Source organism: Phodopus roborovskii, unplaced genomic scaffold (assembly GCF_943737965.1).
Source record: "Phodopus roborovskii unplaced genomic scaffold, PHOROB, whole genome shotgun sequence".
Taxonomy (NCBI): domain Eukaryota; kingdom Metazoa; phylum Chordata; class Mammalia; order Rodentia; family Cricetidae; genus Phodopus; species Phodopus roborovskii.
Window position 1 is genome coordinate 12,386,793 of NW_026125052.1, and position 26,538 is coordinate 12,413,330.

A 26,538-nucleotide genomic window follows, 5' to 3' on the forward strand; every position below is an offset into this window, starting at 1 on the left:
ATCACATTCTCCTAAACTGCTTTTGGTCAGAGTATTTTATCACAGCAATACAATGAAACTAGAATATATCTAAGCCAGGTGTGGTGGTAAACATCTGCAGTCCCAGCACTCAGGAGGCAGGAGGATCAGGAGTTCAAGGCCAGCCTCAGTCACACAAAACCCTGTCTAAAAAGAAAAGAAAGAGATAGCACTTCCTATCTAATGGCTATAATTGAGACAAAGGCAGCATGGTGAACTCTCTTCTGGGAAAGCATAGGGTATTGCACCATAGACCATGGAATGGAGCCTTCTGACACAGAGTGGCAGAGGAGTGCATCTCAGAGCATGTAACTCAGGAATTACAATCTGAAGGCTGCTTAGAAGTGAGTCTCACGATATGGAGAAGCAGGAGCTGTAAAAGCAGAAGAAAAAAAAAAAAAAAAAACCCAAGCACAAGAAAACCTGTAGCCTGTGGAAGCAGCCCAAGCTAGAGAGCCTGTAGCCTATGAAGTAGTCTAGGCTAGTTCTGTTTTACTAAGGAGGTGGATGACAATGCCAGGCACTGAACAGGACAGGGTGACAAGGGGCTTCATCCACCTTGTTAAGAACTTGGCAAGGGGGCTGGCGATCATGGTGCATGCCTTTAATCTCAGCACTCAGAAGGCAGAGACAGATGGATCTCTCTGAGTTCAATACCATCCTGGTTCTACAGAGTGAGTTTCAGAACAGCCAGGGTTACACAGAGAAACCCTGTCTTGAGGAGGAGGAGGAGGCAGCAGGCAGCAGTGGCACCAGCTGGGCATGGTGGTGCCCTCCTTTAATCCTAGATCTCGGGAAGCAGAAGCATGTAGATCTCTGTGAATTCAAGGCCAGCCTGGTCAACGTAGTGAGTTCCAGGATAGCCAGGACTGTGTAGAGAGACCCCGTCTCAAAAAAGAAGTTGTCCAAGGGCAGTGGGAACCCACACTCATGGTTCCTAACAAGGTAGCAACATTATCTGTGCAGTTACAGCATTCTGCCTACAGAATGAAGAACAGGTTGAGGGAAACAAGGGTCCAGGTACAGAGAACAATTGCAGTGTTTCTGTAGCCCTCGTGAGAGAGGATAGTAATGTGACTCGAGGGTACTACTGGCAATGGGAATGGACAAGTGGGTAGATTTTGAAGATCAAGCTAATAGGATTGAGTAGAATATAGGGTTGAAGTTGGGAAGGATTTGCTTTTCTGCCCTGAAGGCATCTTGGTGTTACTCACTGAGGTCAAGTACTTAGGAACTGAAGAGAGCTGGGGAGTGGTGATGGGGACAGGAACAGGCTGGTGAGTTAATGTAGGGACAGGCGACAGAGCTTCAACAGCTTGGTGGACATATATTCGGGGTACTTTTGTATTGTTTTGCTTTGTTTTGTTTTTCCAGGCAGGGTTTCTCTATGTAGCTCTGGCTGTCCTGGAACTCACTCTGTAGACCAAGCTGGCCTCAAACTCAGAAATCCCACTGCCTCTGCCTGCCAAGTGCTGAGATGAAAGGCGTGCACCCGGCATGGTGTTTTACTTTTTGAGGGGGTTTGTTGTTTTTGTGTGTGCCCATGTATGCAGCTGCATGTGTGTGTAGAGGCCAGAGAACAATCTTGGGTGTCTGTCCACCTTGTTTTTTGAAAGAAGATTTCTCACTGACCTAAAGATCACCAAATAGGTTGTTTGGCCAGCAAGTTCCAGGCAGCCACCTGTATCAACCTTCCCATTCCTGGGATTAAAAGGGTGTACCATCATGCCCAGATTTTTTATGTAGGTCCTGGGGATCAAACTCAAGTCCTTACTCTTGCATAGCAGGCACTTTTCTGATTGAGCTATTAGTTCCAAGTTCACACTTAGCTCTTCTATCTGTGCCGGAGTCCTTAATTGTTCATAAGCCATTCACAGAAACATGGTGGTTAAACTACAAAGGTACATGAGATTGTAAGTTAGAAGAAGGCTAGGACAGATCCTGGAAAACACGTCAAAAGAGAGAAAAGATGCCAGGTGTTGGTGGCACACACCTTTAATCCCAGCACTCGGGAGGCAGAGGCAGGCAGATCTCTGAGTTTGATGCCAGCCTGGTCTACAGAGAGGAGTTCCAGAACAGCCAGAGCTACACAGAGAAAGCCTGTCTGGAAAAATTAAATAAATAAGCGTGGAGTGATGGAGGCAGAGGCTGGATCAGAATAGCTGGAAGGGTGAGTAGCCAGGAAGAGCCTGGGCAGTAAACGAAAGAAGTAAATCAAGAAGTCTGAGGTGGAGTCAGTGTGGACCAACAGGCATGAGAATCAGGCATGCAGTGGAGATTAATAATTGTTTTCAACAATGAAAGGCATGTGCGCATTTTAGACCTAATGGGAAAGAGTTGTGTATGTGAGAGGCAGAGGTCAGATTCCATGAAATAAACAGGGGAAGGGAGGAGAGGACAAGGGGAAGGAGGAGGAAGGGTTAAGCCAGGAGAGGGGTGTATCCCCTACTTGATGGGAAAGGGAATGGTTGTCAGTACAGGTTAAGTTCCTTGGCGGCTGGAGATGCACATGAACACATCTTTGAAAGTGGAGGAAATGATCTGCTGAGTGAGGGGAAGCAATCGAGTTGGAGGAGGAGAGTAGCAGCAGAAACAAAAAGGACCCCAGTTAAAGCTAGACAGCCTGGATTGTACAAGTCCTCAACCTTCTTTTTTCCCCTAAAGCTCTGCCACCAGCAGTGCAAAATGTGGATAGCATCAGAGTCCCCCACACCCAACTGAAGTGAAAGATTCTTGGGCCCTTTCTTATTTGTTCCTCTCTGTCATTTATTACCTGCCTGTCATTACTATACCTCGCACCTCTACTAGGGAGGAATCTAAGGCTTAGAACACCATCTGTTGCCAGGTGGTGCACACCTTTAATACCAGCACTCGGGAGGCAGAGACAAGTGGATCTCTGTGAGTTCAAGGCCAGTCTGGTCTACAAAGCAGATGCCAGGACAGTCAGGACTACACAGAGAAACCATGTTTCAAAAAAAAAAAATCAAAACTGTCTGTGTAGCATTTTCTATCTTTCTGTTTCCATGGTGCCACTCTATCCTCACAGCATGGAGAGGAATGCAGATCATGAAGGCAAAACTAGGAGAAACCTAAGGTCACAAGGCTGCTAAGTGGCCAACTGAGGATTTACTCGCAGCCTATCTGACTCCAAAGGCCATTACTCTATCCTATAAACTCCCAAGGAACAAGCAGTGCTTTGACTCATCATTCTGTCCCTTGAGGAAATCCAGATACACTTTGCACAAGGAAGATGCTTGATGGATAGTATTGATTTGAACTATGACCTGCCATCCTGGACATCTTTAGTGTTCTGGCATTTTAGTTAGTGTTCAGCCTTCTCTCAAGAAGCCATAGCATTTGCTTGGTTAAAAGGAAGGGATCTAGAAAAAATGGTTCAGCACCTAAGAGCACATACAGCTTTTTTCAGAAGACCTGAGTTCAATTCCCGGCACCTGTAGCAAGTAGCTCACATCCATCTTTAACTCTAGCTCTAGGGAGATCTAACTCCTCTGCCCTTTAAGGGCACCTGTACCTACACACACACACACACACACACACACACACGAAATTAAAAACAATTTTTAAAAGCTGTTAGGTTGAGCAACAGCATCAAGTATGCACATACGCTCAGTCGGTACACAGACTGGGTGAGATCAAAATGAACACACACTTACTTTTCTCCTCTACATGACTTTGTCAAATATAATAATCCCATGAAAGGTATTCACAGTTCATTCTGGCAGTCAGAAAAGCAAACACACACACACACACACACACACACAGCCACAAACCCCCCCACACCATCCCTGTGTGAGGTTTATAGACGCTTTTCTCCAACCACCATCATCTTCTTTCCCTTTTCAGGAGTACAACCTGTACGGCTGGTGGGTAGGAGAGCTGAACAGCCTCGTTGGGATTGTTCCAAAGGACTATCTCACCACTGCCTTTGAAACAGAAGAATTTTGAAGCCCAGGTATCAGCATCATCAATGAGCCGCCCTTAGTTGAGTACAATTTGTCAGCCAAGACTTTGCTTCTCTGTGACGTCATCGGTGAAGTAGCCTTTTCCTTCCTTTCCAAAAATGATGTTAATGATTCAAACGAAAGGGGATGATGGGTGTGAACATATTTCATTACATACATAGATGGTAGTCTCAAATATGAAAGTATAAAAATAAAGTTAAGAAAGAAATAAAAAAGATAGAAAATGGTGGGTTAGAGATGTAGCTCAGTTGGTAGACTGCATATCTAGCATGCTTGAAGCCTGCTCTCATCCCCAGCACCACATAAGAACAGACATGCTGGTGCACACCTGTACCCCAGGCAGGTGGGAGGTAGAAGTAGGAGGATTGGAAGTTCAAGGTTATCCTCAGCTACATAGCTAATTCTTTTTTTTTTTTTTTTTTTTTACGTGAAGAATTTTTGAGGTGGGAGAGGGGATAGAAAAGGAGAGGTGGGAATTAAGAGCAGCCTTGTAGAGGGTGGGAGAGAGAGAGAGAGAGAGAGAAAGAGAGAGAGAGAGAGAGCTACATAGCAAATTCTAAGTCAGCCTGGGCTACATGAGACCCCAGTGGGGGAAGAGTGTGGAATGGTGTGTTCCTAAGTCCAGGGACTATGTTGCTTAGCACTGAACTCAACTAAAAGTGGCATAAAATTTAAAATAACAAGACTTAACAGAAATTGATTTGCCCCTTTGTATAAATCCAGAAGGAAACAGTCAAAGGCACTCAGGTTCTGGGTAGCCCCCTGTGTGTCCCACTGTGGATGACCAGTATTTCCCAGGCTGGCCAAGATGGATGCTACAGCTCCTGCTCCTGTGTCTCCATCCTAGTCAGTGGGAAAGATACACCCTCTGCCTTTGAGGACACTTCACAAGCTTTGTACACATCACTTCCACTCACAGACCACAGGCCAGCATCATCTATCCCTCCATATAAAAAAAAGTAGAGGAAGCTGGAGAGCTGGCTCAGTGGTTAAGAGCATGTACTTGAATATGAATCCCAACACCCACCTTTAATGTTCTAGCACATACCTTTCTGCTTGGTTTAAAAGGGAGGCACACAGGCCATAAAATGGCTCAGCTTTTAGGAGCACTGATCCTCTTCCAGAGGATCAAGTTTCCATTCCCAGCACCCATGTTGCAGCTCACAACTCCAGTTCCAGGGGATTTAATGCCCTCTTCTGGCTTCTGTGGGTACTGCATGCACATGGTGCACAGATATACTCACAGGTGAAACACCCACACACCTAAAATTAATTCTTTAAAGTTGGAAAGGCTGTCTACTGCCATACTATCGTGAACACGCCCCATCTTGTCTAAAGTTGGAAAGGCCTCGTGGTAGTGGTGGGCACCTTTAACCCCAGGTTAAAGAAGGCAGGTGGATCTCTGTGAGTTCAAGGCCAGTTTGGTCTACAGAGCAAGTTCCAGGATAGTGAGGGTTAGACAGAGAAACTCTGTCTCAAAAAACAAAAAATCTAAAAAAGTTGGAAAGCAATTGAGAATAAACAGCCAATATTGACCTCTGACCTCCTCATGCATACACACATGTACACGTGTACCAGCACATACATGTGCACATACCTGCACTCACACATACATACACACTACCTTGCCCACAAAAAATTCAATCTTTTATGATGATTCCCAAAAATCTAATCAAATTAACTTTTAACAGTTACTTGGGAGGCAGAGGCAGAAGGATCTTGAGTTCAAGCTGCCCTCAAATTTGCTCTATAACTGAAGATGCCATGGAACGTCTGATCTTCCTGCCCCTACCTCTTGATTACTGGGTGACAGGCATGCACTACCATACTCAGTTCATGCTGTGCTGGTGGCTGCATCCAGGACAATACTAGGCAAGCCCTGTACCAACAGAGCTGCACCCTACCCATATTTCTTTATTCTGACTCATAAGAAAAAAAATGTATGTTTTCCATCCTTCAGAGAACATGTTCTTCTCTCTACTCTGCCTTGATGAAGAAATGTCCCCTCAAGAAGTTTCATCCTCTGCTTGGCCATAGATTCTTCTCTTCCCTGAACAGATCCAAAACTCAGCTACTTCATGTGACTTTAAACCACTAATAAAACAAGCAGGAAGAGGACAGTTCATCAAACCTGCTCCCGAAGCAGCCGGCTCCTGACTTATTGATTGCCCTTTGTAATCAATGTCCACACACCCACACCTACCTTTTCTACAAGCTTGCTACAAAGGCAAGGACGGAAATCACAGGGAAGGGGGGGGAGTTCTGGTGGGTTGCAAAGTACAAATAAAGTTTAGATGTGTTTCTTTTCTGTGTGTGGTGGGGATAAATTCCTTTCTGACAGATCAAGGGAAGGCAGGGTGGCTCTGTGTGTAAGGGCATCTGCTGCCAAAGTTGACGGATGACCTAAGTTCAGTCCCTAGGACTCAGCATGGTAGAAGGAGAGAACCCATTGACACAAGTTGTCTTCTGAACACCACACGTGTGCCATGGCACATGCTTACTCACACACAGGAATAAATAGCAAGTAAGTGTTAAGAAATTGTTTTGACTTTAGTCCCAGCACTGAAGAGGCAGAGGCAGGTGGATCTTAGTGCGTTCAATGCCAACCTGATCTATAAAGCAAAGACTATTACACAGAGATTATACAAAGAAACCATCTTGAAACACACACACACACACACACACACACACACACACACACAAAATTGTTTAATTGTTTTTTAATTTATTTTCTGTGCATTGGTATTTTGCCATGAGTGTTGGGTCCCCTGGAACTGGAATTACAGACAGTTGTGGCTGCCATGTGACTGCTGGGAATTGAGCCCTGGTCCTCTGAAAGGGCAGTCAGTGCCCTTAACCACTGAACCATCTCTCCAGCCCTGAAATTGTTTTAATTGTATCAAAATGTCACTGCTGGACATTCTTACCATCTGCAAAGTGGGAAGGGACAGTCAGAGAGAAAAGCCCAGCCAGGGAAGGAGATGGATGTGTGACTGTCTTTTAGGACAGTCATCTCTAGAACCCGGAACTGCTGGTGTCCTGTCAAGTTCCTTAGTCTTCCTTTGGCTGGCTATTTGGTTGTTTTTCTGATGTGATGAATGTCTGAGACAGAGCCAGAAACAAGGCCTGGGAATCAGCACGTTGGAGAGCGCCTCTGTGGGCTCTGTGGGCCCTGTGGCCTGCAGTGCATGGATCCCTCCCTGAAGGTTGAGGAAGCACTGAGGGGCTCTCTAACACAAGGCCCCTACTACCTCTCTAGTCGTCTGCACACAGCTCTGTACATTGAAGAGGCAACAGAACAGTGGTTGAGAGCACAAACCCCAGGACCAGACAACCCGGGAGTACATCCTTTTCCCAAGAAGGGGGTGTACTCTGTCTCAGCAGGTCACTGGTCAATTAGGAAGATGAATGGGTTTGTCAAATTCTGTGTACTTGGAGACATACCTGGCACTCAGTAAGGGCTCAGTAAGAACTAACTCTTATTGCAAGACTCTATGTGAGAAATTTTGCAAGACAGACACCTGAGCAGCTATAGGAATTTTACACCAAAACTGCCTATTCAGAGCAGCCCTGGATTGGCAGAAGCCGCCCTCACCTCTGTCAAGACCAGACTGTATGCAGGTCCTCATCTCACATCACCACAGGAGAGAAAGAAACCAGACAACAAGCAGGGATGTAGGTAGATTCCAAGTTTTCCAAAGCAGAAGAAAAAAATGTTATAATTACTCATTTCCAGATCCAAAGATAAAAAATGGGAACAATTCTTTGTATGATGGATAGGGACATGAGAAAAATGAGACAGTTTGGGTCTGTGGTGGGGGGTTGTCGATAGAGAAGTATCCATAACATCCCCCTATTACCCAGGGTGCTAAAGGGGAGGGAACCACTAGGTGGCAGCATGTGAGCAGGTGAATCAGAGAGAACCAATTGCCTACTGCTTTGGGAACCTCCTTTGCACCAATCCCAGCCCATAGGTAAGAACAATGGGTATTGTTCAGTGTGTAACACAAAATCTTCTATGCCTACCCATCCTTCCTTGGAAAGCCCCACCCCTGAGTCCCAGTCTGGAAGAGGAGGTGGCAAGAACGTAACTGTGTGACTCCTCTTTGAGTCAGACACCAGAAAGGGGACCACAGTAGACAAAGAGCAAGTATCTGGGGAAGGGTGGAAAGCGGTTGAAAGGGGCAAGAAGACAAGGTAACCCAGCACTCCCTGCACTGGCTAATGCTCTTAACAGCAGGGCCATTGCTTCCAGCATTTAAAACAATCCCTTGGTAAGGTGATCCCTTCTGCACATGTAGACCTAAAGAACCATCATTTGCCAAACTGCACATCTCCCAAACTTCTGTGCACCAGAAGAAAAGCACCATCCAAAGATCTCTGGCCTTTCTAGCAATAAAGCTGGCGGGGGGGGGGGGGGGGGGGGGGGAGAGAGGATGTTATACAAAGAGGCCTCTTGGAAATCTGTCCTCAGCAAGGAGTTGTGTACATACGTAGAATCCCAGCACTCTGGAGGCAGAGGCAGAGGCAGAAGCAGGAAGATCACAAAGTTAGAGGACATCCCGGTCTGCAAGGTGAGTTTTGGGCCAATCAGGGCTACACAGCCAGACCTTATCTGGAAGGGTACTTCCCGCCAGGAGAAAGTTATGAAGGAGACTCTGATTTGCTTTTGGGGTCTTGTTTTTCGGAGGGAGGAGGGTCATTGTTTTGTTTCTGTGGTCTCCCCCCCCCAGAGAAAACTTAGATTTCTTAAAGGAAAGTGGGGGCAAACCCTCAAAGAGTAAGAAGGAGTTTGAAACTCACACTTAAAAAAGAGATTTCTCATTTTCAAGGAATTTTAATTATTTGCCCCACTTCCCTATCAAAAACTGGTTAGAAAACCACTGTTGTGAATTGATAACCATTCTTTGAGATTGAATCAATAACACTTTTTAGCCTTAAAATTGTATTTATTGGGAGAAAGGACATGGGGTCACAGAGCACGTGTGTAAAGGTCAGGGGACACCTTACTGGATGGAGTTTGTCCACTCTTTCCATGATGTGGACTGTGAGACTTAACTCAGCTGGCTAGGCAGAGTTATTCCAAGTTAGGCCATCTCACTGGCCCTGAATTTTAAGCTGTACCCCTTATGGTATATTTTTAAAAAAATATATAATGGAGGAAAAACATTGTTAGGGAAAATGGGTACAAACATTGAGACACTGTTGTCTGGTATTTGAGATGGTCTTACTGAGAAACCCACGATGACCTCAAACTTGAGATCCTCCTGCCTCGGTCCCCCAAGTGCTCGGATTATAGGCATGTGCCACTTTGCCTCAGCCCACTTTTAGAGACAGGATCTAAGTTGCCCAAGTTGGCCTTGAATTTGTGGTCCTTCTGTCTCTGCTACCAGAGCAGCTGGGGTTACACACATATATCACCATGCCCAGGTCCAAGCTGAAGACACTTTGGAAAGTGAAGGAGGGTGTTGATGTTTGCTGGGATGTGTGTGCACACTAAAAATAAGGGGAAATGAGCTTGGGAGCCAGGCAATAGAGAGATGACCCAGCTCTCCTGGCATGGAGGCCTGGCAATGTCCCTTCTAATGAAGTCCTTTCTCCTGTAGGCTTGGCTTTCTTTCCCTGATGCCCAGGCTGTTCAGACAGCCTGGCGTCTGTGGCATGGAGCTGTTGTGAAGCTGGCCCACTGTCACCAGCTGTGTGCTCCATTCTCTCCTGGGGACCCATCACAATCCTCCACATTTCCACCTGGCCAGGTGCCACTGAGAGAAAACATTTTGTGGCCCTGGGCAACAGTATGACACTTCCTTGCCCCCTGTGACTGGAGCTCGTTCCAAGTGGTTTCTAGTGTTAGTCCTCAAAGAGGGCATCAGCTTGCCACTGCAAACACTCTCCACCTGATGGTGAGCAGCTGGCCATGGTGGGACAGAACACAGGCCATAAACATTTCCCCTTCACCCACTGGCCTCACCGTACTGTGATTTCCAAGGTAGAAGGCACACATCATTGCTCCTAGGACTGGAACCCCCTAGGAAGGCATCTGGCATGATGTCATTTCCTCAACATCTCTAAGTTTATGGTGGCATATTAGTGTTTCACAACCTCAGCATGTTGGGCTAGCAAATTTTGTTTTGTTGAGCCTGGTCTTGTGTAATCCACGCTGATGTCACACTCCCTATGTTGGTGAATGCCCTTGACTTTTTAACTCTTGCCTTAGTTTCCAGGCATATATGTAGAATTGGGGACTGAACCCCAGGGCTTCCTACATGCTAGGCAAACACTGTTCCAACCAAACTACATCCCCTTGTTTGTGTTAGAAATGGGATTTCAGTCTGTAGTCAACACTGCTCTGGGATATACTATGAGCCCAACATGGCTTCATACAAACAGCAATCATCCTGCGCTCGTCTCCTAAGTATTGGGATCATGAGTGAACATCTGGCCTTAGGTCAGAAAATTATATTTTGTTGAGGGCTCCATTTGGGCATTCAACAGCATCCCTGGTCATCACTCTCAACCTCCCCCCCCCCACTCACTTATAACAAAATGCTTGCAGACATTGCCAAATGTCTCCTGAGGCAAAATTCTACCCCACCCCCACTTGAGAACAGCCTCAGAGTATTGGGCATGCTTGGAGCCAAGTGTGGCTTTCTCCTAAGTTTGTGCTTTAGTCACTAGATTATGGTCACTGATGTGGTTTCGGCAGGGCTGGGAGGACACAGCACACAAACGCACAGGTACTTGGGAAGGGAAGCTCCAGAGAGGCAGCTCCTGCTGCCCAGTGAGGTCATCAGCCCTAGCCCTGCACTGCTGCAGAGCTGTACTGAAAAAATGACCAAGGTCAGACTGACTGGGGCCAGCCTGGGTGCGGAGCTGCAGGCCTGCCAGGCTGGGACTCCGTGGCTCCTTTCCCGTCTCTGTCTCTCACGGCAGGAACCAGGAAGGGTAGCTTATGAACACTTGCCTGGGGCCTGAACAGCAATATTTCACTTCAGAGCCATTTCAGAGCAAGAGGCAGAAACCCAACTGCATTTTATCTGCTCAAAAGACCACGTGTGGCCCTGGGCCCCTTCAGGTCCCCCTGAAGGGGGTGAGGCTGGCGCTGCACACTGCACTTGGGGGTACTGAAGGCAGCCCATGACAGAAGAGGGAGACCCAGGGCATACTGTTGTCTCGAGGTTGTGATTTTCCTGGTCGTCACTGTTAGCTTAGAGGAAAGTTTTCTAGTACAAAACGACTCCCAGGAGCTCTGTCAAGAACCAAAACACAAAACAAAGAAAAAATAAAAAACAAAAACAAAACACAACCAAAATCCACCACCCCCTCAGGAGGCAGAGACAGGATGAGGCTCTGGTGTCTTTGTGTTTGCCTGTGCAGCCACACAGGAGGGCCAGCGCCTGCCGTGATGCCAGCCAGAGTCCTGTCGATGCTGCCTCCCCTGGGCACTGAAGCAGAGGCACCTGGACGGGTTATTAGCAGGATTGGAACTCATCCCTCTGCTGGGACTAGATCATAATTACAGTAATTTTCTAACAGAGCTCGGCAGTAGGACTGTTTAATCAGCATCTGACTCCCCTGTGTTCTCGGCCCTCATCACTCAAGGAGAGGAGTGGGATGGCTCTTAAAGAGACAGTGCCCGCCTTTCAACATTTCCAACAGATGTGCCCTAATTTGGCAGAATATATCTAAGTCTTGTAGCTTACAGCAGGCAGGTTGCACTGCCTCCAGCAGACTGCCTGGAGCCCTCACTATTCTAGACCTTCTGCCGGAGGGCCCCGGGTCAGGCTGCTGGTGAGCCGGGATCCCTGACTAACACAGCCACTAAGGAAAGAGACACACAAGCTTACTGTATTTGTAGAAGGAACTGACAAGCTGGCCCCTTTGGATTAATGGAATGGAAGAGAAAGAGCTTGAAGTGCAGGAAAAACTTGAAATTCTGGCTGGTGGTTTCCAAGATCACAGCAGCTCTAAGAAAAACCCCTCACCAACTTCCCAGGGACCTCTTAACTACGCATCCCTAGCATGTCTATACTAACTATTGTGAAGTGCTGGCCACCTAGTGTCTCTATACTACTCACTGCCAAGTGCCATGGTTCTCCCCTTTGCTTGAGGAAGCAGACCCATCTGCCCAGAACCAGGGAAACAATATCAGTTATCGCTGAGTCAGGAGCGCTTCGCTCCTAAGGAGTGTGGCTCTTGCTAGCCTTTCAAGCAGAAGTTGTCTGTGTTGATGGTACCTGGAGATTTGAGGTCACCAGATTTCCCCTTCCATGTCTAGTCACAGCCATGGCAGAACTGTTTCCCTCTCCAGACATGATTTCTCTTACAATGTCAGGACTGGCTCTGCTGGGTGGGCAACGCACACTTGGTCTTTGCAGCCATTTCCAAAACAGTTCCTTAGAAAGGAGCTGGGTGGGGGGCTTACAAAGTGGGCTGAGGAGACCTTTCAGGAAGAAAGTACAGTGGTAAAGAGGCTAGGAAGCAGAACCCTTATCTATAGTCCAAAGGGTTCGGTGAGCCAGGCTCTGTGGCTTCCACAGAAGGGACTCCCTTCTGGCAGGGCTGCCCTGTCCTGGGGTCACTGCCCGCTGGCACAGTGCCTATCTTCTTGGTTTCCTAGAGTCTCAGCAGTGTGCTGCTCTTGCACCCTAACCCAACATTCCTGCAGCCTTGGTGAGTCAGGCCAGGGGCTGCTCTGATCCCATTTCTACACTTGAAAGTACCCCTGCATCCTGTGACCTATTTGTAGCCCCCTTAACTTGTTAAGGATACTAAGCAATGGGGCTGGAGAGATGGCTCAGCAGTTAAGAGTATTGGCTATTCTTCTAGAGGTCCTGAGTTCAATTCCCAGCAATCACATGGTGGCTCACAACCATCTCTAGAGGGATCTGATGCCCTCTTCTGGCATAAAGTTATACATGCAGATAGAGTACCTGCAGACATAAAATAAATCTTTAAAAAAAAATACTAAGCAAGAGTTATGGCATGCAAACTTAATCTCTGATCTGGTATTAGATGGCCCTCTGAGCAAAGCTACCAGAAGGTAGGAGTCATCTAGGATTTAGTGGTGGGGACCTAAGACCCAGCAGCCAGAAAACTAAGGACTGTGTGAGGTTTGTTTGCTGTTGTTGAGTTTCATACTATAGCTCAGGGTGGCCTGTAGCCCAGGCTAGCCTTACACTCACAGCAATTCCTCTTGCCTTGTTCTCTCAAGTGCTGGGATTCTAGATGTGTGTCACCCTAGTACTACAGAGCTTGGAAAGTACCTCCTACAAAGATCAGACACACTGAGTATAGAAATGACACGGGCTACCTCCAGGTCCTGTTCAGTCATTTAAAAACTGCCTTTTTACAAGTCATACTTAGCTAGAAATGGAGTATGAGGCTTACCTCATACTCCATTACCCTGCTAACTCCAATCAAATCAAACAGCTCATATGAAACTATTTTTGCCCCAGAATTTTCCCACCTTCACTTTTTCAACCAAATAACCTCTGGTCACTCCTCACTGGTCCCCAACCTCCCACAGCTCAGATTTAGATGACTAGGCTTGGGTCACAAAAGCAGCTGTGACTAAAGCAGGCACCAAACTTGCCCCAAACCTACAGATCAGTGGGCCACTCCCCACAGCAAGTGACTCATCTTTCTCAGAGAAAGCCACCCAGCTGCGGTGGCTAGACCTCAGCACACCCCAGACAGAGAAAAATGCAAGAGAGGCCTCCAGCATTGCCTGGATGAAAAGAAATTTTCACCGATGGTTGCTATTTTTCTGGTACGTGCGTCCATGCTATTAGGAAAGCGCTCTCCTTTGGACATCTTCTCCAGCCAGTACTCGACTCAGCACAAGACTGAGATGAGACGGCGCCTGGCCTCACATTAACTGAGGGGCTGTTGTATGCATTGCCGCTAATGGATCATTAAAAAAGCTGGGAGTCTGAGAAATCACAGCCATGTCTGAAGAGCGCCTGCTGTCCCAGCAGCCCAGCCTGCTGGCAGAGCTAGCTGCCTAGCACCAACTCCAGGAGGAGAGGGGAGAACAGAAGAAGGCCAATCCAGCTTGCTGGTTTTTGGCTGAGTAGGGAATTGACACAGACCACCTCCAGCTCCTGTCTGGAAGTTTTGAGATCAGAGAGCTTCAGGCACAGCTGGGTTCACAGCTGCACCATTTGGAGCATTGGACTCATTAATATTCATGAGCCATCCCCACCAATCGGCAGAGTGGATGCCATTAGCCTAGCATCTGTCGGGTTTTGTGAGGGTTGTACATGGAGCTTTTTCCCCCCTTTTAAATGAACTTCTTTTGACATTTTGGATTTGCCTCTGTAGGTTTTCTAGCCTCGCTTCGCTCTGATGCATCATATAAAGGAGAGACTCAGGGGAGGTGGGCAGGAAGGAGGGATGAACACCAGCCAGGCCTTTGCATCTGCCTGTTGACAAACTTTATTTCTCTTTTAGCACCTGGCACCTCAGACAGGCTTTGAAGACGGAAGCAGCATCAGGTAAATTATACCTAACAAGGTTCATGCCCAGAGCTGTGAGAGGAGTTGCATCCTGGCTCTTTGGAAAACAGTCCCTCCTGCAGCGGTGAACTTGAGTCTCACATACAAGGCAGGAGAGCTCCAGCACACGGTTCTACAGCGAGCGATATTTCCACACTGATAAATTCATGATTTATGAAAGTAACTCCTGCCAGCTCTCACTCCCTCCTTCCCCGCTACAGCTTGTTAGACACAAATTGCAACAACAGTCTTAAATACTTGCATTTTATTTCAGGCCAAAGCCCCTCAACTCTGAACTAAATGTCATGACAATCCCACAACACAGGCTTGTAGTAAAAGAGCCCACAGATGGCTAGAGGGGAGGAAGCACACACAAACCTAAGGGCAGAGCAACAACAAGGTGAGCCCAGCGGAGCCCATTAGCACCCTAGCTACCAACCCTGCTCTCTGCAGACAGGGTTTCAGGAGCACGAGGGCAGGGTCTCGATGTCTGAAGAAAAGCACGAGGTTCCTCATCTCCATCCCCAAAGCCCTCACTTCCAGGCAGAAACAAAGCCTGTGTGCCCCCACTGGACTGAGCATGCGGCTTCCCTGCAATGCAGCAGTGGGCACTGTGGCAGCTAACACTCTAGGGCAGGGAGTTGCTACTGAGAGAGAGAAAAAAATAGCCTACTTTACCCCTGCAAAAACACCAGCTCTGCTTCAGAAGCAGAAGCCCAGAGCCGTCTCTGCCAAAACAAAAGCTCTGCATTATTCCCTCCTCCTGGCTGCAACCAGACACTTTGCCTTGATGGGCTTGAACTTCCTGTCTGAAGCTCTCAGGCCCTACTCAACCTGCCAAGGTCTTGGAAGATACTGGAAACTCCAGCAATAAGAGCCACACCACTGCCAGTTACTGACAAGCAAGGAGCACCACCCTGTCTACACAAGGAGGCAGGCGAGAGGCCAACCTCCCACAACCAAAATGCTCCAGGGGCTGCAGCAAAAACTGCAGCCTGCCAAGATGGGAACATAACAATAGAAGCATTCTGTTGGGACAGTATTCAATATGGCAGCTAAAATCTGCCATGAAGAGGGTCCCCGGACCATTTACCCATGGCACTGCCCCTGTGTCTAAACAAACACCTGAAGAAACTCAGCTCCTGGGGAAGTAAATACAGTTCTATTTAAAACCAACAGCTTCTGAACCCTGTGCTTAACTTATAAACACCAGTGTGGTGTTTTTTCCCATAGAGGAGATATAGCAGAGGCAGTCACAACCTCTGCACACCAAACCTGAGTAGATGTGGATGGAAGATGCTAAACAGCCCAACTTCCCCTATACCTGCCCCATGCCCAGGCCCACCTGAATGCAACCGTGGCCTGCATCTTCTCCACCACCCAAGAGACCCTAGGACTCAGCCACAGCTCACTTTCCCCACACTGTGTCTAGCTGACCAGGATCCAAAGGCACAGCATGGTCCCCTCCCACAGCCCTTCTCACAGGCTGGGACACAGAGAGTCCCTCATCGGGTCTTGCAATATCACAGCATGAGGGTGAGGAGTTGGGTGGCAGCATGGGACTTTCTAAAGATGGTCCCTCAGAGTCGATCACTGGAGCCCACGTTTCTAAGTGGTCCTTCTCTTCACTGGGCGGTGGAGAAGGAGAGCTCCTCCTGCCTGATCTTGGAAGAAAGCAGCAACTGGAAGGGAAAGATTGGCATGAATAGATGATAAAAATGAAGAGACGGGCATAGATAAATATTCAGCCATAAAAAGGAATGAAGTGCTTAAACATGCCAGAGCCAGCACAACAGTGCATAAAAGGCCCCCACTGGCAAGCCTGATGACCTACTTCAACCCCAGGACCCACGTGGCAGGAGGAGAGAAATGACCCCAATGACCTCCATATGCCATGACTATACATATGCACAAACACACACACTCAAACAAAATAAAATGTGATTTAAAAAAAAAAAAAAAGCCAGGCATTGGTGGTATACACCTTTACTCCCAGCACTCGGGAGCCTATAGAGGCAGACGGATCTCTATGAGTTCAAGACCAGCCTGGTCTACAAGAGCTAGTTCCAGGACAGGCTCCAAAACAATACAAAGAAACCCTGTCTCGAAAAACCAAAAACCAAAATCAAAACAAAACAAACAAACAAACAAACAAAAAACACCTTAAAGTATTATGCTAAATGGAAAAAGCTAGATACACCTGCCATATGACTCCCTCCATGTGTTTGAAATGTCCAGAACAGGCAGGTGCAGACAGAAAGTAGACTGTGGTTACTGGAGGAACAGACAGCTGTTGCTCACTGGGGTAGCATTTCTTCATTTAGAATAGGAACTCGTTAAGAGCTAAAGAGGTGGCTTGGTGGTAGAACATACACCTAATGCAAGTGAAGCCCACACTTCATCTCCACCCTGAATCACACCAATGAACTAATTAATCGATTTTTACAAAGAGCTTGGTACAGCAGTGCACACCTTCAATCCCAGCACTCAGGAGGCTGATCTCTGTTGATGTTGAGACCAGATTGGTTTACATAGCAAGTAGCCTACATAATGAGTAGCTAGGGATACACAATGAGACAACAACAAAAAAAAAAAAAAAAAAGAAGAAGAAACAAGTATTCTCAAAGTGTCTGAGTGCTGTGTACACACCTGGAATCCCTGCGCTCAGGCCAGTACAGGCCACAAAGTGAGACTCTGACTTAAACAAAAGAAAAGGCAGCCAAGGAAAGCTGCCCCTTTTTCCTCCCAGAGTTCTCAGTGGCACTGCTAGCTTCCCATCCCAGATAGAGAACCAGGCCTTTTCCAAGGTTATCAATTCTGTGGCATCCCTTTCCCTAACACATAGACACATCCCATATGTCACTGGCCAGTAATCCCAGCCCTGGGTTCCTTAAGTCCTACAGTAGTTACCTGTTAAGCTGGTCTCCTTTAGCCAGGTGAGCGGTGCTTTGCCTCTCCTCCTGGGCCCAGCCACAGTTTGACATAGCATAGCAAAGAATGGCATCAGACACTGTCAGGGACCCTCTGCCCTGGACACAGGCTTCAATCTCGGGCACTGAGAGCTGGCTTTGGAGGAAGAGGTGCAACTGACTGTCTGACAAAAGGACCACACTCTGTAGGACCCTGGAGCAACAGGGAGCAGGATACAGAACATGTGATGGAGCAGCTGTCTCCATCCCCATCCCATCCCCATCCCAGCCAGGCTTAGGCTTCATAGAGCACTGGAGATGGGAGGGCACAAGAAAGCAAGACACCACAAATGTGGCTGCATGAGCAGGTTCAGGGTTTGCATCCTGCCTGGCACCTTCCTCAGGCCCTGCCTCCACAATGGTGGCCCAGTGCTAACCCAGCATATCCACTCACTTTTCTAGGAAATGCTGTAGACCTTGCCGTCGCTTCTCAATGAACTCATCAGAGCTGCCAAAGAAAGTGGACTTCCCAGGAAGTTCAGGTACCGGCCTGTGGAAACATAGTATAACACTCAAAGTAAGTGAAACATCACCCCAACCCCGCCCAAAGCAATCCCCTGAAAAGAGGCCCAATCAATACAATTAGCTTTCAGTAAGGGATGTGACAGAGCTAACACTGGTTGATGGCATGCCTTATGGCAGGCACTCTTCATTACATGTCCACAAACATGACATTTAACCCTAAAAACCCCATGAGAAACATATTAGTGTCCTTTCAAAAAAAATCAGCGAAATGACATAAAGCACCCACTGTCAGCCTGGTGTAGTGGCATACTCCCAGCAATTTGGGAAGTAGAGGCAGGCAGATGGCCAATTTCAAAGTCAGCCTGGTCTACAGAGTCAATTCCAGGATAGCCAGGACTATGCAGAGAAACCCTGTCTCAAAAAAAAAAAAAAAAAAAAAAAAAAAAAAAGCAACAACAAAATCTCCTTGATATACAACATAGCTAGTAGCTAGGTATATGATTCCAAACCCATGCTACTCTACCACTCCATCTAGTATACCCACTTCCAACATCAATTGCTTTTTTCTTCATATGTATGTGCTTGCTTGATGATATGTTCACCATGTGTGCACAGTATCCAGAGGCCAGAAGGGGGACTCAGATCCCCTGGAGCTATAATTACAGGCAGTTATAGACAACTTAGTATGGCTTGCCAAACCCAAGTCCTCTGCAAGAGCAACAAAGGCTCTTAACTAACTGAGCCATCTCTCCAGCCCCTTTTGGGGCTTTTTGACACATGGCCTCACTATGCCATATAGCCATGGTTGGCCTGGAACTTGCAGTAATCCTCTTGTCTCTGCTTCCTAAGTGGTAGGACTACAGGCCTGCTCCACTACATCATTGCTGTGCTCTGCATTGGGGTCGGGGAGCATAAGCATACACATTCATGTGATACAGGGTATCTTCCTCAGTCACCCTCCACTTCATTTGTTGAAACTGAGTCTCTTGCTGACCCCAGAGCTCATCCATTTGGCTAGACTAGCTGGCTGTCAAGCCCCTAGGATTCCTGTCTCAGTCTCCCAGCACTGGATTACAGGCTTTTCACATGGTACTATGGATCCAACTCAGCTCCACGTGCTTCACAGCCATCATTATATCAAAAGCCATCTCCCCAGCATCCAGCCCCATTACTGTAAAAGGAAGAAACTTAAAGCATGGAATGCAGGGTCCTCGCATATAAATTAAAACTATCTACTCCAAGTCAGACATGTTGTCATGTGTCTATAATCTCAACAACTCGGCAGACTAAAGGAAGAAGTCTAAAGGGAGCATTTGAGGCCAGCCTGGAGCTACACACACACACACAGGCTCAGAAATAAATAAATAAATAAAATAGACTACTCTAGTCCCCGAATTTACTAAAAATGAGATGAGTTACAGTACGTTATTGTTAACCTTTCTTAGCGTCCAGGGCTGAAGACATAACTTAGTGATAGTGATTGCCAGCCACAAACAAGCCCTGAGTTCAATCCCCAGCACACAAAAGAAGAAAAGGAGAGAAAGATACACAGATACCCTCAGAGAGAGAACAACGTAGAGAAGAGGAAGTAAGGGAATGAACTGGTGTACCCCATGGCAGTAACCCCATCATGCCACGTGGTAACTAACTGGGCAGACCATCCACCAATAAGCATTCCCAACCGTTCTGAAGTAAACGAAGTGAGGTAACCACCAGAGAATCAACAGGTCAGGGCCAACCTGGGCTGCAAGACCATGTTGAAAAAAAGAAAAAAAGAGAGATAGATCTAGGTGTGGTGATCTATGCCTACAATCCCAGCATTCCCAGATGCTGCCCCAGAAGAATGAACTTGGACTACATAGTGAACCTGCCTGAAAAAAGGAAGAAACATGGAGTTTGCAGACAAGACAGCTTACAACATGCCAGGCACTAAAGAAGCTGGGAAATGTTTTAAAACGTGTTTAAGTCAGTGAAACATATATGTGTGTGAGTATCTGAGTGTATATATACACATGTTTTCCCTATCCATACAGTTTTGCTAAGTCAAATAACTAGAAAAGAGAATGTTGGTTTCCCTTCACTGACTTAAACACTAATTTAAAGCAGTGTTTTTGTGCCTGGCATGTTCTAAGGAGGGACACTCCTTAGGTCTCTGTAAAGTCTAGCTCCCACATAATCACGCAATAGTCCATTCAGACCTGAGAAGGCAGCAAAGGTAAACTCACACCAAACCCGCATTCCTCTGTAGCTGCTTCCTCAGCCACACGAATTCACGGTAGCGGCGCCGCACACAAGAGGTCTTGGCAGTAAAGGCCTTGCTGTTTGTCTACAAGAGGAAGTCATAAAAAGGGTTAAATGGAAAAAGACTAAGCCTATATGAATTCACCACCATCACTCTCATTAAGGGGCCAAATTATCAGACATTGGTCCCCAGACTAAGATGCCACTAGACAGACTGACAGCAATTCACAATTACACCTCGTACTCTTTCTCCCCACACGTCTTTCATTCTAAATCTTCTGTCTCAGGCTGTTGGGAACACCCAGAAATCATTTCTATTTCAGCACAGCCCATAGCCCTGCAGTTGACCCCATTACAGAAGCTTGACTCACATGAAGGAATATCTTATAGTCCACGTAAGAATTCCAGGAGCCCTCATTCTGCACCCGGGGGTCCTGAACACGTACCGTGATCACCTCCTGCAGGTGTGAAAAAAAAAAAAAAAAAAAAAGAAAGAAAAAGAAAAAAAATGTTCCCTCCGCTTCAGCTTAGCTACATAGAAAGAAAATGGTTTGGTTTTGGAGCCCTGGCTGGCCTGGAACTCACTGTGTAGACTTGTTGCCTTGAACACGTGGCATTTTTCACACATCTGCCTCCCAAGTGTTGAGATCATAAGGCACACTATGCCTAGCTAGAAAGGCAGCTCTGACTACAGAGTAGTTACCATGGTTTCTCATTCAGTACCAATTCCCAATCATTTCTCCATTCAATACAAGAAGTATGCATGCCAGGCACTGTACTAAGATAGAGCATAAATAAGAAACAAAACTTGCCAGGCAGAGGTGGCACACACCTTTAGTCCTAGCATGCAAGAGGCAGAAGCAGATGGATTTGTGTGAGTTCAAGACCAGCCTGGTCTACAGAGAGTTCCAGGAGAGGCTCCAAAGCAATACAGAGAAACCCTGTCTCGAAACCACACCTAGGATTTAAAAAAAAAAAAAAAAAACAAAAAAAAAAACAAACAAACAAAAAACCAGCGCTATATTCTAGTACATTCCAACCAATAGAAAATAGTCAAAATGGAAGCTCACTTCTCAGCATGTACAATTGCTAGTGATTTCCTTCACCTGGATTTATTCTGAGCTCATCAGAAACACCAAGGGTATTACCAGAGGAAACCACACCACAGATAATGTTCTGCATCTGTGACCCCTCCTCCTAAAAGGCCCTCCAACTCTGACCCACCTGTAGCCCTCTCTTACCTCCAGCTCTTGGTTCTCCAACATCCTACACCAAAATCCCATCGGAAGAAAACATCTGAGGGCAGAGGACACAGGAACAAGCAGAGTTAGCAAGTATGTCCTTACCAGGTTTTGTCAGGACAAAACCCCAAAAGTTTTTGGTAGATAGTCCTTGGGGAAACCCAATTATGGTGTGTGAAACTCAAAAGGGCATGGGGAAAACACCCACATTAGTTAATGGCAAGCCCCGGGGAATTTGTCTCCATTCTCAGACTACTCCTGGGACCCTTTACAAAGCCACCTCAACCTAGAGCTTGTTGGGGTATGTAGAAAATGTGTTGTGGGTGGCCAGAATAGCAGGTGGGTTCCTTTGTAAAACTTTTGCCTGAGGATTGTGGCTTGGAAGTATTGGGGAGCACAGCTTTGAAAAGGAGCCTAACAGCACCCCCTCCTGGTTGTTTAGAGACAACCCAGTCCCTATGAATATCAATGCTCCAGCAATCTTTCTTGCTAACCAAAGGCCCCTCCAGACAGGTGAGTCATTGAGCTGGAGTGCTCCTGGGAGCAGACAACTGAATGGTCCAGTTACAGTTGCCACCTTCCCTTACCAGCTCTCTAGAACTGGAGCCAACCATTGTAACCATTTCCAATCTTGACATGCCATCCGGTTTGTATCTCTGCCCAAGCACCCCACAGCTTCGAGGGTCAACTCAGGATGCATTTCGCTCCTTTGTAAAGATTCATTAAAGCCTAAGCCTCTCATTTCCCCCAATGTGGCAGTTTACGTGTATAGCGACATCGCCCACTCCAACAAGGGGACCATGAAGGCTGCAGCACAGGGTTGCTGGATTCCAAAGGGGCCCATGATGTCACCTTCTGTTAAAATACAGCACTAATCTTGTTACTCCTAGAACCACTCCAACAGCATCCACCCTGGCTGCCGCCTCCACCTCCTTCCTCTCTCTTAAGAGCAGAACAATAAGGTTTAATTTCCCTTTCCAATTTACCTTGAAATGAAAACTGACTTCAGCCAATATGTACTGCCAACAAATGATCCGGGCTGGCTCCTGGGAAAACAAGACTATCTAAGCTCTCTCTCCCCTCCTCCCATGCCCATTCACACACCCACTCATTTTTACAGTCCCACAATTAATTTTAAACACATTCTCTTATTAGTTCTGCCTTACCATTAGAAGAGTGCATAATGAGCTTCCGTCTATTTTATGTTTTGCTAACACAGGGCTAATGTTTCAAAAGAAGGGGAACTCATTTACAGCATGAAATTAGCAGAGCAAACAGCTTTTGTAATTCTTTCCAATATCCCAGAAGGTCTCACTTCCACAGACAGACATTGCATGCAGGGACAAAGCTGCATGGCAGATGACAAAATTGAGCTACACTGTGGAGCAAGCCCAAGGTTTTGTGATTTCAACACCATAATAAACAGCATTCTTGCTGACAATCTGATTTTTCATCGGCTGCAGTCACCACCTCCAACAGGCCCTGAACTGAAAGGCAGGAAACTCTAATTCCCCAATAACCCAGACTAACAGTCCAGACGGAAACAGACAAAGGTCTATGACCAAAAATAGCAGACAGACTTGATGTGAATAATTAACCTCCTGGGGTTCCCAACCCCTTTCTCTTTATAGGCATTTGCTAAACTGCTAGCATAGGAACAGAGAGTTACATATTTCAAAGTGGTTTTTTTGCTGTTGTTTTTGTAGTACGGTAGGAAAGATGACCAGAAAACAGTCATCTGCACAGAGGGCAGAAGGGAATTCACAGCTCTCTGCCTGGAAAGGTCTGTGAAATTCAAGATTCTAGCTCAATAACTAAAAAGTCATCATAGCTTTGCTCTCAAGGAAAGTTTGAAAGGGACCCGCAGCACCCCCATGTGGAAGTTTTTTTCCTTTATTGTGGAGCTAATATCACACAGAAACACCCATAAACTGGCTTTTAAAAATTCCAAGCCTCCAAGACTCCATGTGATTATATGCTTAAACCTAAGTTTAAAGGGCACTGAAGAAGTTCTGGTTTATGATTCCTTAAAACCCTGGAACTGCAAAAACCTAGACTCCATTTCTTTTTCTTTCTTTTCTTTTTTTCTTTTAGTTTTCGAGACAGGGTTTCTCTGTTTAACAGCCCTGGCTGTCCTGGAACTCACTCTCTTACTCTGTAGTAGACCAGCCTGGCTCCTAACTGCCTCCGCTAGCATTAAAGCTGTGGGCCACCACTACCTGGGAAAACCTAGACTCCATTTCTAACAACCACTGTTCTCCATCACTTCCTTCCCAAAGACACCATTCCCTAGAAGGAAATGAAACTCAGTCCATTCCTGAAGAAGCATCAATTTCTTAACTTCAGCTCTACAACCTAGAGATGGATCTGTGCATCCACTAAGACAGAATAAAGTCAATTAACCTCCAAGAGTTAGGAAACTTACTCAATGCTAACTACGTTTCCAGGGCCTTTTCTATCACATCTGAAGTGCTGCTTGCTTCCCTCCGCAGTACCAGCACCAACAGTCCTGGGGAAGAACCAGATCTTTTGTTGTATCCAAAGTTGATGCATTGTAAAGCTCACAATTGCTAATTCAGGGGAGCAACTCGAGGCCTACCCCTCATTTTTTTCTGCCACTTAAACTACTTCAAAACAAGTCAGGCTATAAAACCTTTGAGCCAAGGAGCCTCCCGCCTTACTCATTCTTGAGCCTTTGGTGTCAACAGACACCACTTTTGCAAATCAAAAACCTCGCCTTTCTAAATACCCACAGGTGTGAAAGGGAGCTCTCTCGCCTGACACTGTCCTGCCCATCAAGCAGCTGTTCCACCTTCCAGTCAATAAGCCACTCGTTTCACTGGAAATAACAAAGACGACCATAATTTCCAGTATCTGCGAGATATATCTGCCATTTTCTCCCACTCCTGGCCACTTGGATAGATATCCCCAAACTCTGACTCCGGCCACTTCCTTCCATTCTTATCAAACTAGATGGAAAATAGACACAAGCTCCTTCTTTCCCGGTTAAACTTGGGACGAAAGACATCTTCTATTCTCCAGGTAAACTGAAAAGCCAGGCTTCCTTTCTTGTGGGGTCCCGAGCAAGCCCTCACTTTCACACCGGGCGGTAAGACAACCCCTTCCCTAGCATGTCAAACGAGGCCATCACTCAAAAGCCACTACTGCTCCTCAGGCCGGCATCACCCCTCCACTCCAGCAGCACCTACGAGCCACGGCTCCGCCCACGCCCCCTCACCTGAGAGCGGCAGCAGCTCTCTACAGCGACACCACCAGCACCGCACCAGACAGCCCGAATCCCGGCTTCTCCTTCCGGGTGAGTCGCCAGTGCCCCGGTGCACGACGGGAGGCGGCTCCCGAAGGACCAATCCTGAGTGTTCAGAACGTCCCACCCCTGCAAACCAGGGCTTGTCAGTGGCGATCGCCGGTCAGCGGCGGCCCTCCGCCCCGCCCAGATTTGAACTGCAATCCGGATCTTTCCGGAAATCGCTAGAGGCGCAGGAGGTGGAGCGCGAGGACGGAAACCCCTCAACGTCCACTCCAGTGTCGAGTCCCGCCCACCTCTGTCAGGCGCGCCAATCAGCGCGCAGGGAGCATCATTAAAGATCTGCAGGAGCATCTTGGGATCCGAAGTGTCTGTATCGGTGTTACAGAGTTGTCAGTAGTGTGGGGAAGTTCCACGCATTCCTGGAGCGTTACTAAGGTCTCGAGAAGGTCCATGTTTGAACCCCGAAGGTTGCAGTTCCCCAGCTGAAATGTCAAAGGCACTGCCAGTCAGATTTGGAAAAGACGCAGATTATCCCGGTAAAAACCAAACGAGAAGGCTGGCAACTCACAGTGACTCCAGGAAACAAGCCCAAAGCAGGATCGCGCAGGTAACAAGCAAGAAAAAGCTGGTGAAAATGCCAACTCTGGTGACATCAAAATTCCTCTTAAGGCAATAGAAGGGCTCATGCGTGGAATCATAATACTTGCAAGATTAAAGCTACTTTAGTGAGCTCCAGGCCATCCAGGCTACAGAGAAAGGTTCAATCTCAAAATACCATTAAAAAAAAATAAAAATAAACTTGTGATCTGTTTTTAAAAAAAGATAATTTTACACCTGTAATACCAGAACTTGGAAGTAAAGGCAGGATTTGAAGTCCATTGCCAACTACATAGAGTTTCAGCCTAGCCAGGGCTACCTAAGACCCTGTCTCAAAAACATCCAAACAGGGACTGAAGAAATGGCTCAGAGCTTAAGAGTGTTTATTCCTCTTCTAGAAAATGAGTTCAGCACCCACATCAGGCAGCTAACAAATTCCTGTAACTCCAACTCCAATGAATCCGACACACACACACACCAAAAATAAAAATAAATGTTTATTTCTTTTTATTTTGCGTATGAGTGTTTTGCCTGTAAGTATGGATACCTACCTGGAACCCTCAGAGGTCAGATGTGGGCCTCAGATCTCCTGGCACTGGAATTACAAATGGTTGGAGCCACTTGAGGGTCTGGGAACTGAACCCTGGTCCTATGCAAGAGCAGAAAGTGCTCTTAATTTCTGAGTCATTTCTCCAGTTCCAAGTCTTTTTGTTTGTTTGTTTCTCTTTCATGTTCTATTGTTTTAGCTTATGAAGAAAATCTAGCCCAGCACAAGCATATTATTTGGAAAACAGTTTGTGTGTGTGTGTGTGTGTTGTTTTGTTTTAGCCTTCTCTAAGAATCATGAATAGTCTTTTATAAAAAAAAAAAAAAATATCAAATACCCAGGCATTGGTGGCCCACACCTTTACTTCTGGCACTCAGGAGGCAGAGGCAGGGTAGATCTCTGTGAGTTGGAGGCCACCCTAGACTACAGAGCAAGTTCCAGGACAGGCTCCAAAGCAATATAGAGAAACTCTATCTTGGAAAACAACAACAATAACAACAACAACAAAAAAAAGAACCAAGAACGAAACAAAAGAAAAAAATCAAATAGTATCAAATAGTTCTCTCCCTCTCCCTTCCCATCTCTGTCCCTCCTTCCATTTTAAGATAAGTCTCCTTATCTAGCCTGGGAACTAACTATATAGACTAAGATTACCTCAAATGAAAAATGCACAATCCCCCTGCCTCACCCAACTGTTAGGATTACAGGTG

The 26,538-nt window shown here is 46.7% G+C and overlaps 3 protein-coding genes across 4 annotated transcripts in view; 1 reads left to right on the forward strand and 2 right to left on the reverse strand.

Annotated features, from left to right (window-relative positions):
• Skap1 (src kinase associated phosphoprotein 1) overlaps positions 1-6,250 on the forward strand; it is a 282,052-nt gene extending 275,802 nt beyond the window's left edge. The window contains exons 12-13 of the mRNA XM_051173521.1: positions 3,883-3,991; positions 5,962-6,250. Coding sequence (XP_051029478.1) covers positions 3,883-3,984 — 102 coding nt within the window. The 3' untranslated portion in view covers positions 3,985-3,991; positions 5,962-6,250. The remainder of the gene's footprint in view (positions 1-3,882; positions 3,992-5,961) is intronic.
• Cdk5rap3 (CDK5 regulatory subunit associated protein 3) overlaps positions 1-26,538 on the reverse strand; it is a 720,787-nt gene that overhangs the window by 564,234 nt on the left and 130,015 nt on the right. The gene's annotated exons all lie outside the window — the stretch shown is intronic.
• On the reverse strand, positions 14,751-24,762 carry Snx11 (sorting nexin 11). 2 transcript variants are annotated; one of them, XM_051173836.1, is made up of 8 exons: positions 24,655-24,762; positions 22,403-22,462; positions 21,417-21,471; positions 20,547-20,633; positions 20,160-20,260; positions 17,864-17,959; positions 17,411-17,623; positions 14,751-16,182 (listed from the first exon to the last, which is right to left on the reverse strand). In XM_051173836.1, the coding sequence occupies exons 3-8, from the start codon at positions 21,456-21,458 to the stop codon at positions 15,909-15,911; spliced, it is 813 nt and encodes a 270-aa protein (XP_051029793.1). In that variant the 5' UTR covers positions 21,459-21,471; positions 22,403-22,462; positions 24,655-24,762; the 3' UTR covers positions 14,751-15,908. The 2 variants fall into 2 exon arrangements, with proteins under 2 accessions (XP_051029793.1, XP_051029713.1); XM_051173756.1 differs by lacking the exon at positions 24,655-24,762 and adding an exon at positions 23,842-23,998.

Coding starts and splice junctions, on each gene's coding strand:
- Snx11 (XM_051173756.1), bottom strand. CDS start 23,969: ATGCATCAACTTTGGATACAACAAAAGATCTGGTTCTTCCCCAGGACT. Junction 17,624..17,863: donor CTACAGCATTTCCTAGAAAA/GTGAGTGGATAT, acceptor CTGTTGCTCCAG/GGTCCTACAGAGTGTGGTCC. Junction 16,183..17,410: donor AAAGGAGACCAGCTTAACAG/GTAACTACTGTA, acceptor TTTCCCTTCCAG/TTGCTGCTTTCTTCCAAGAT.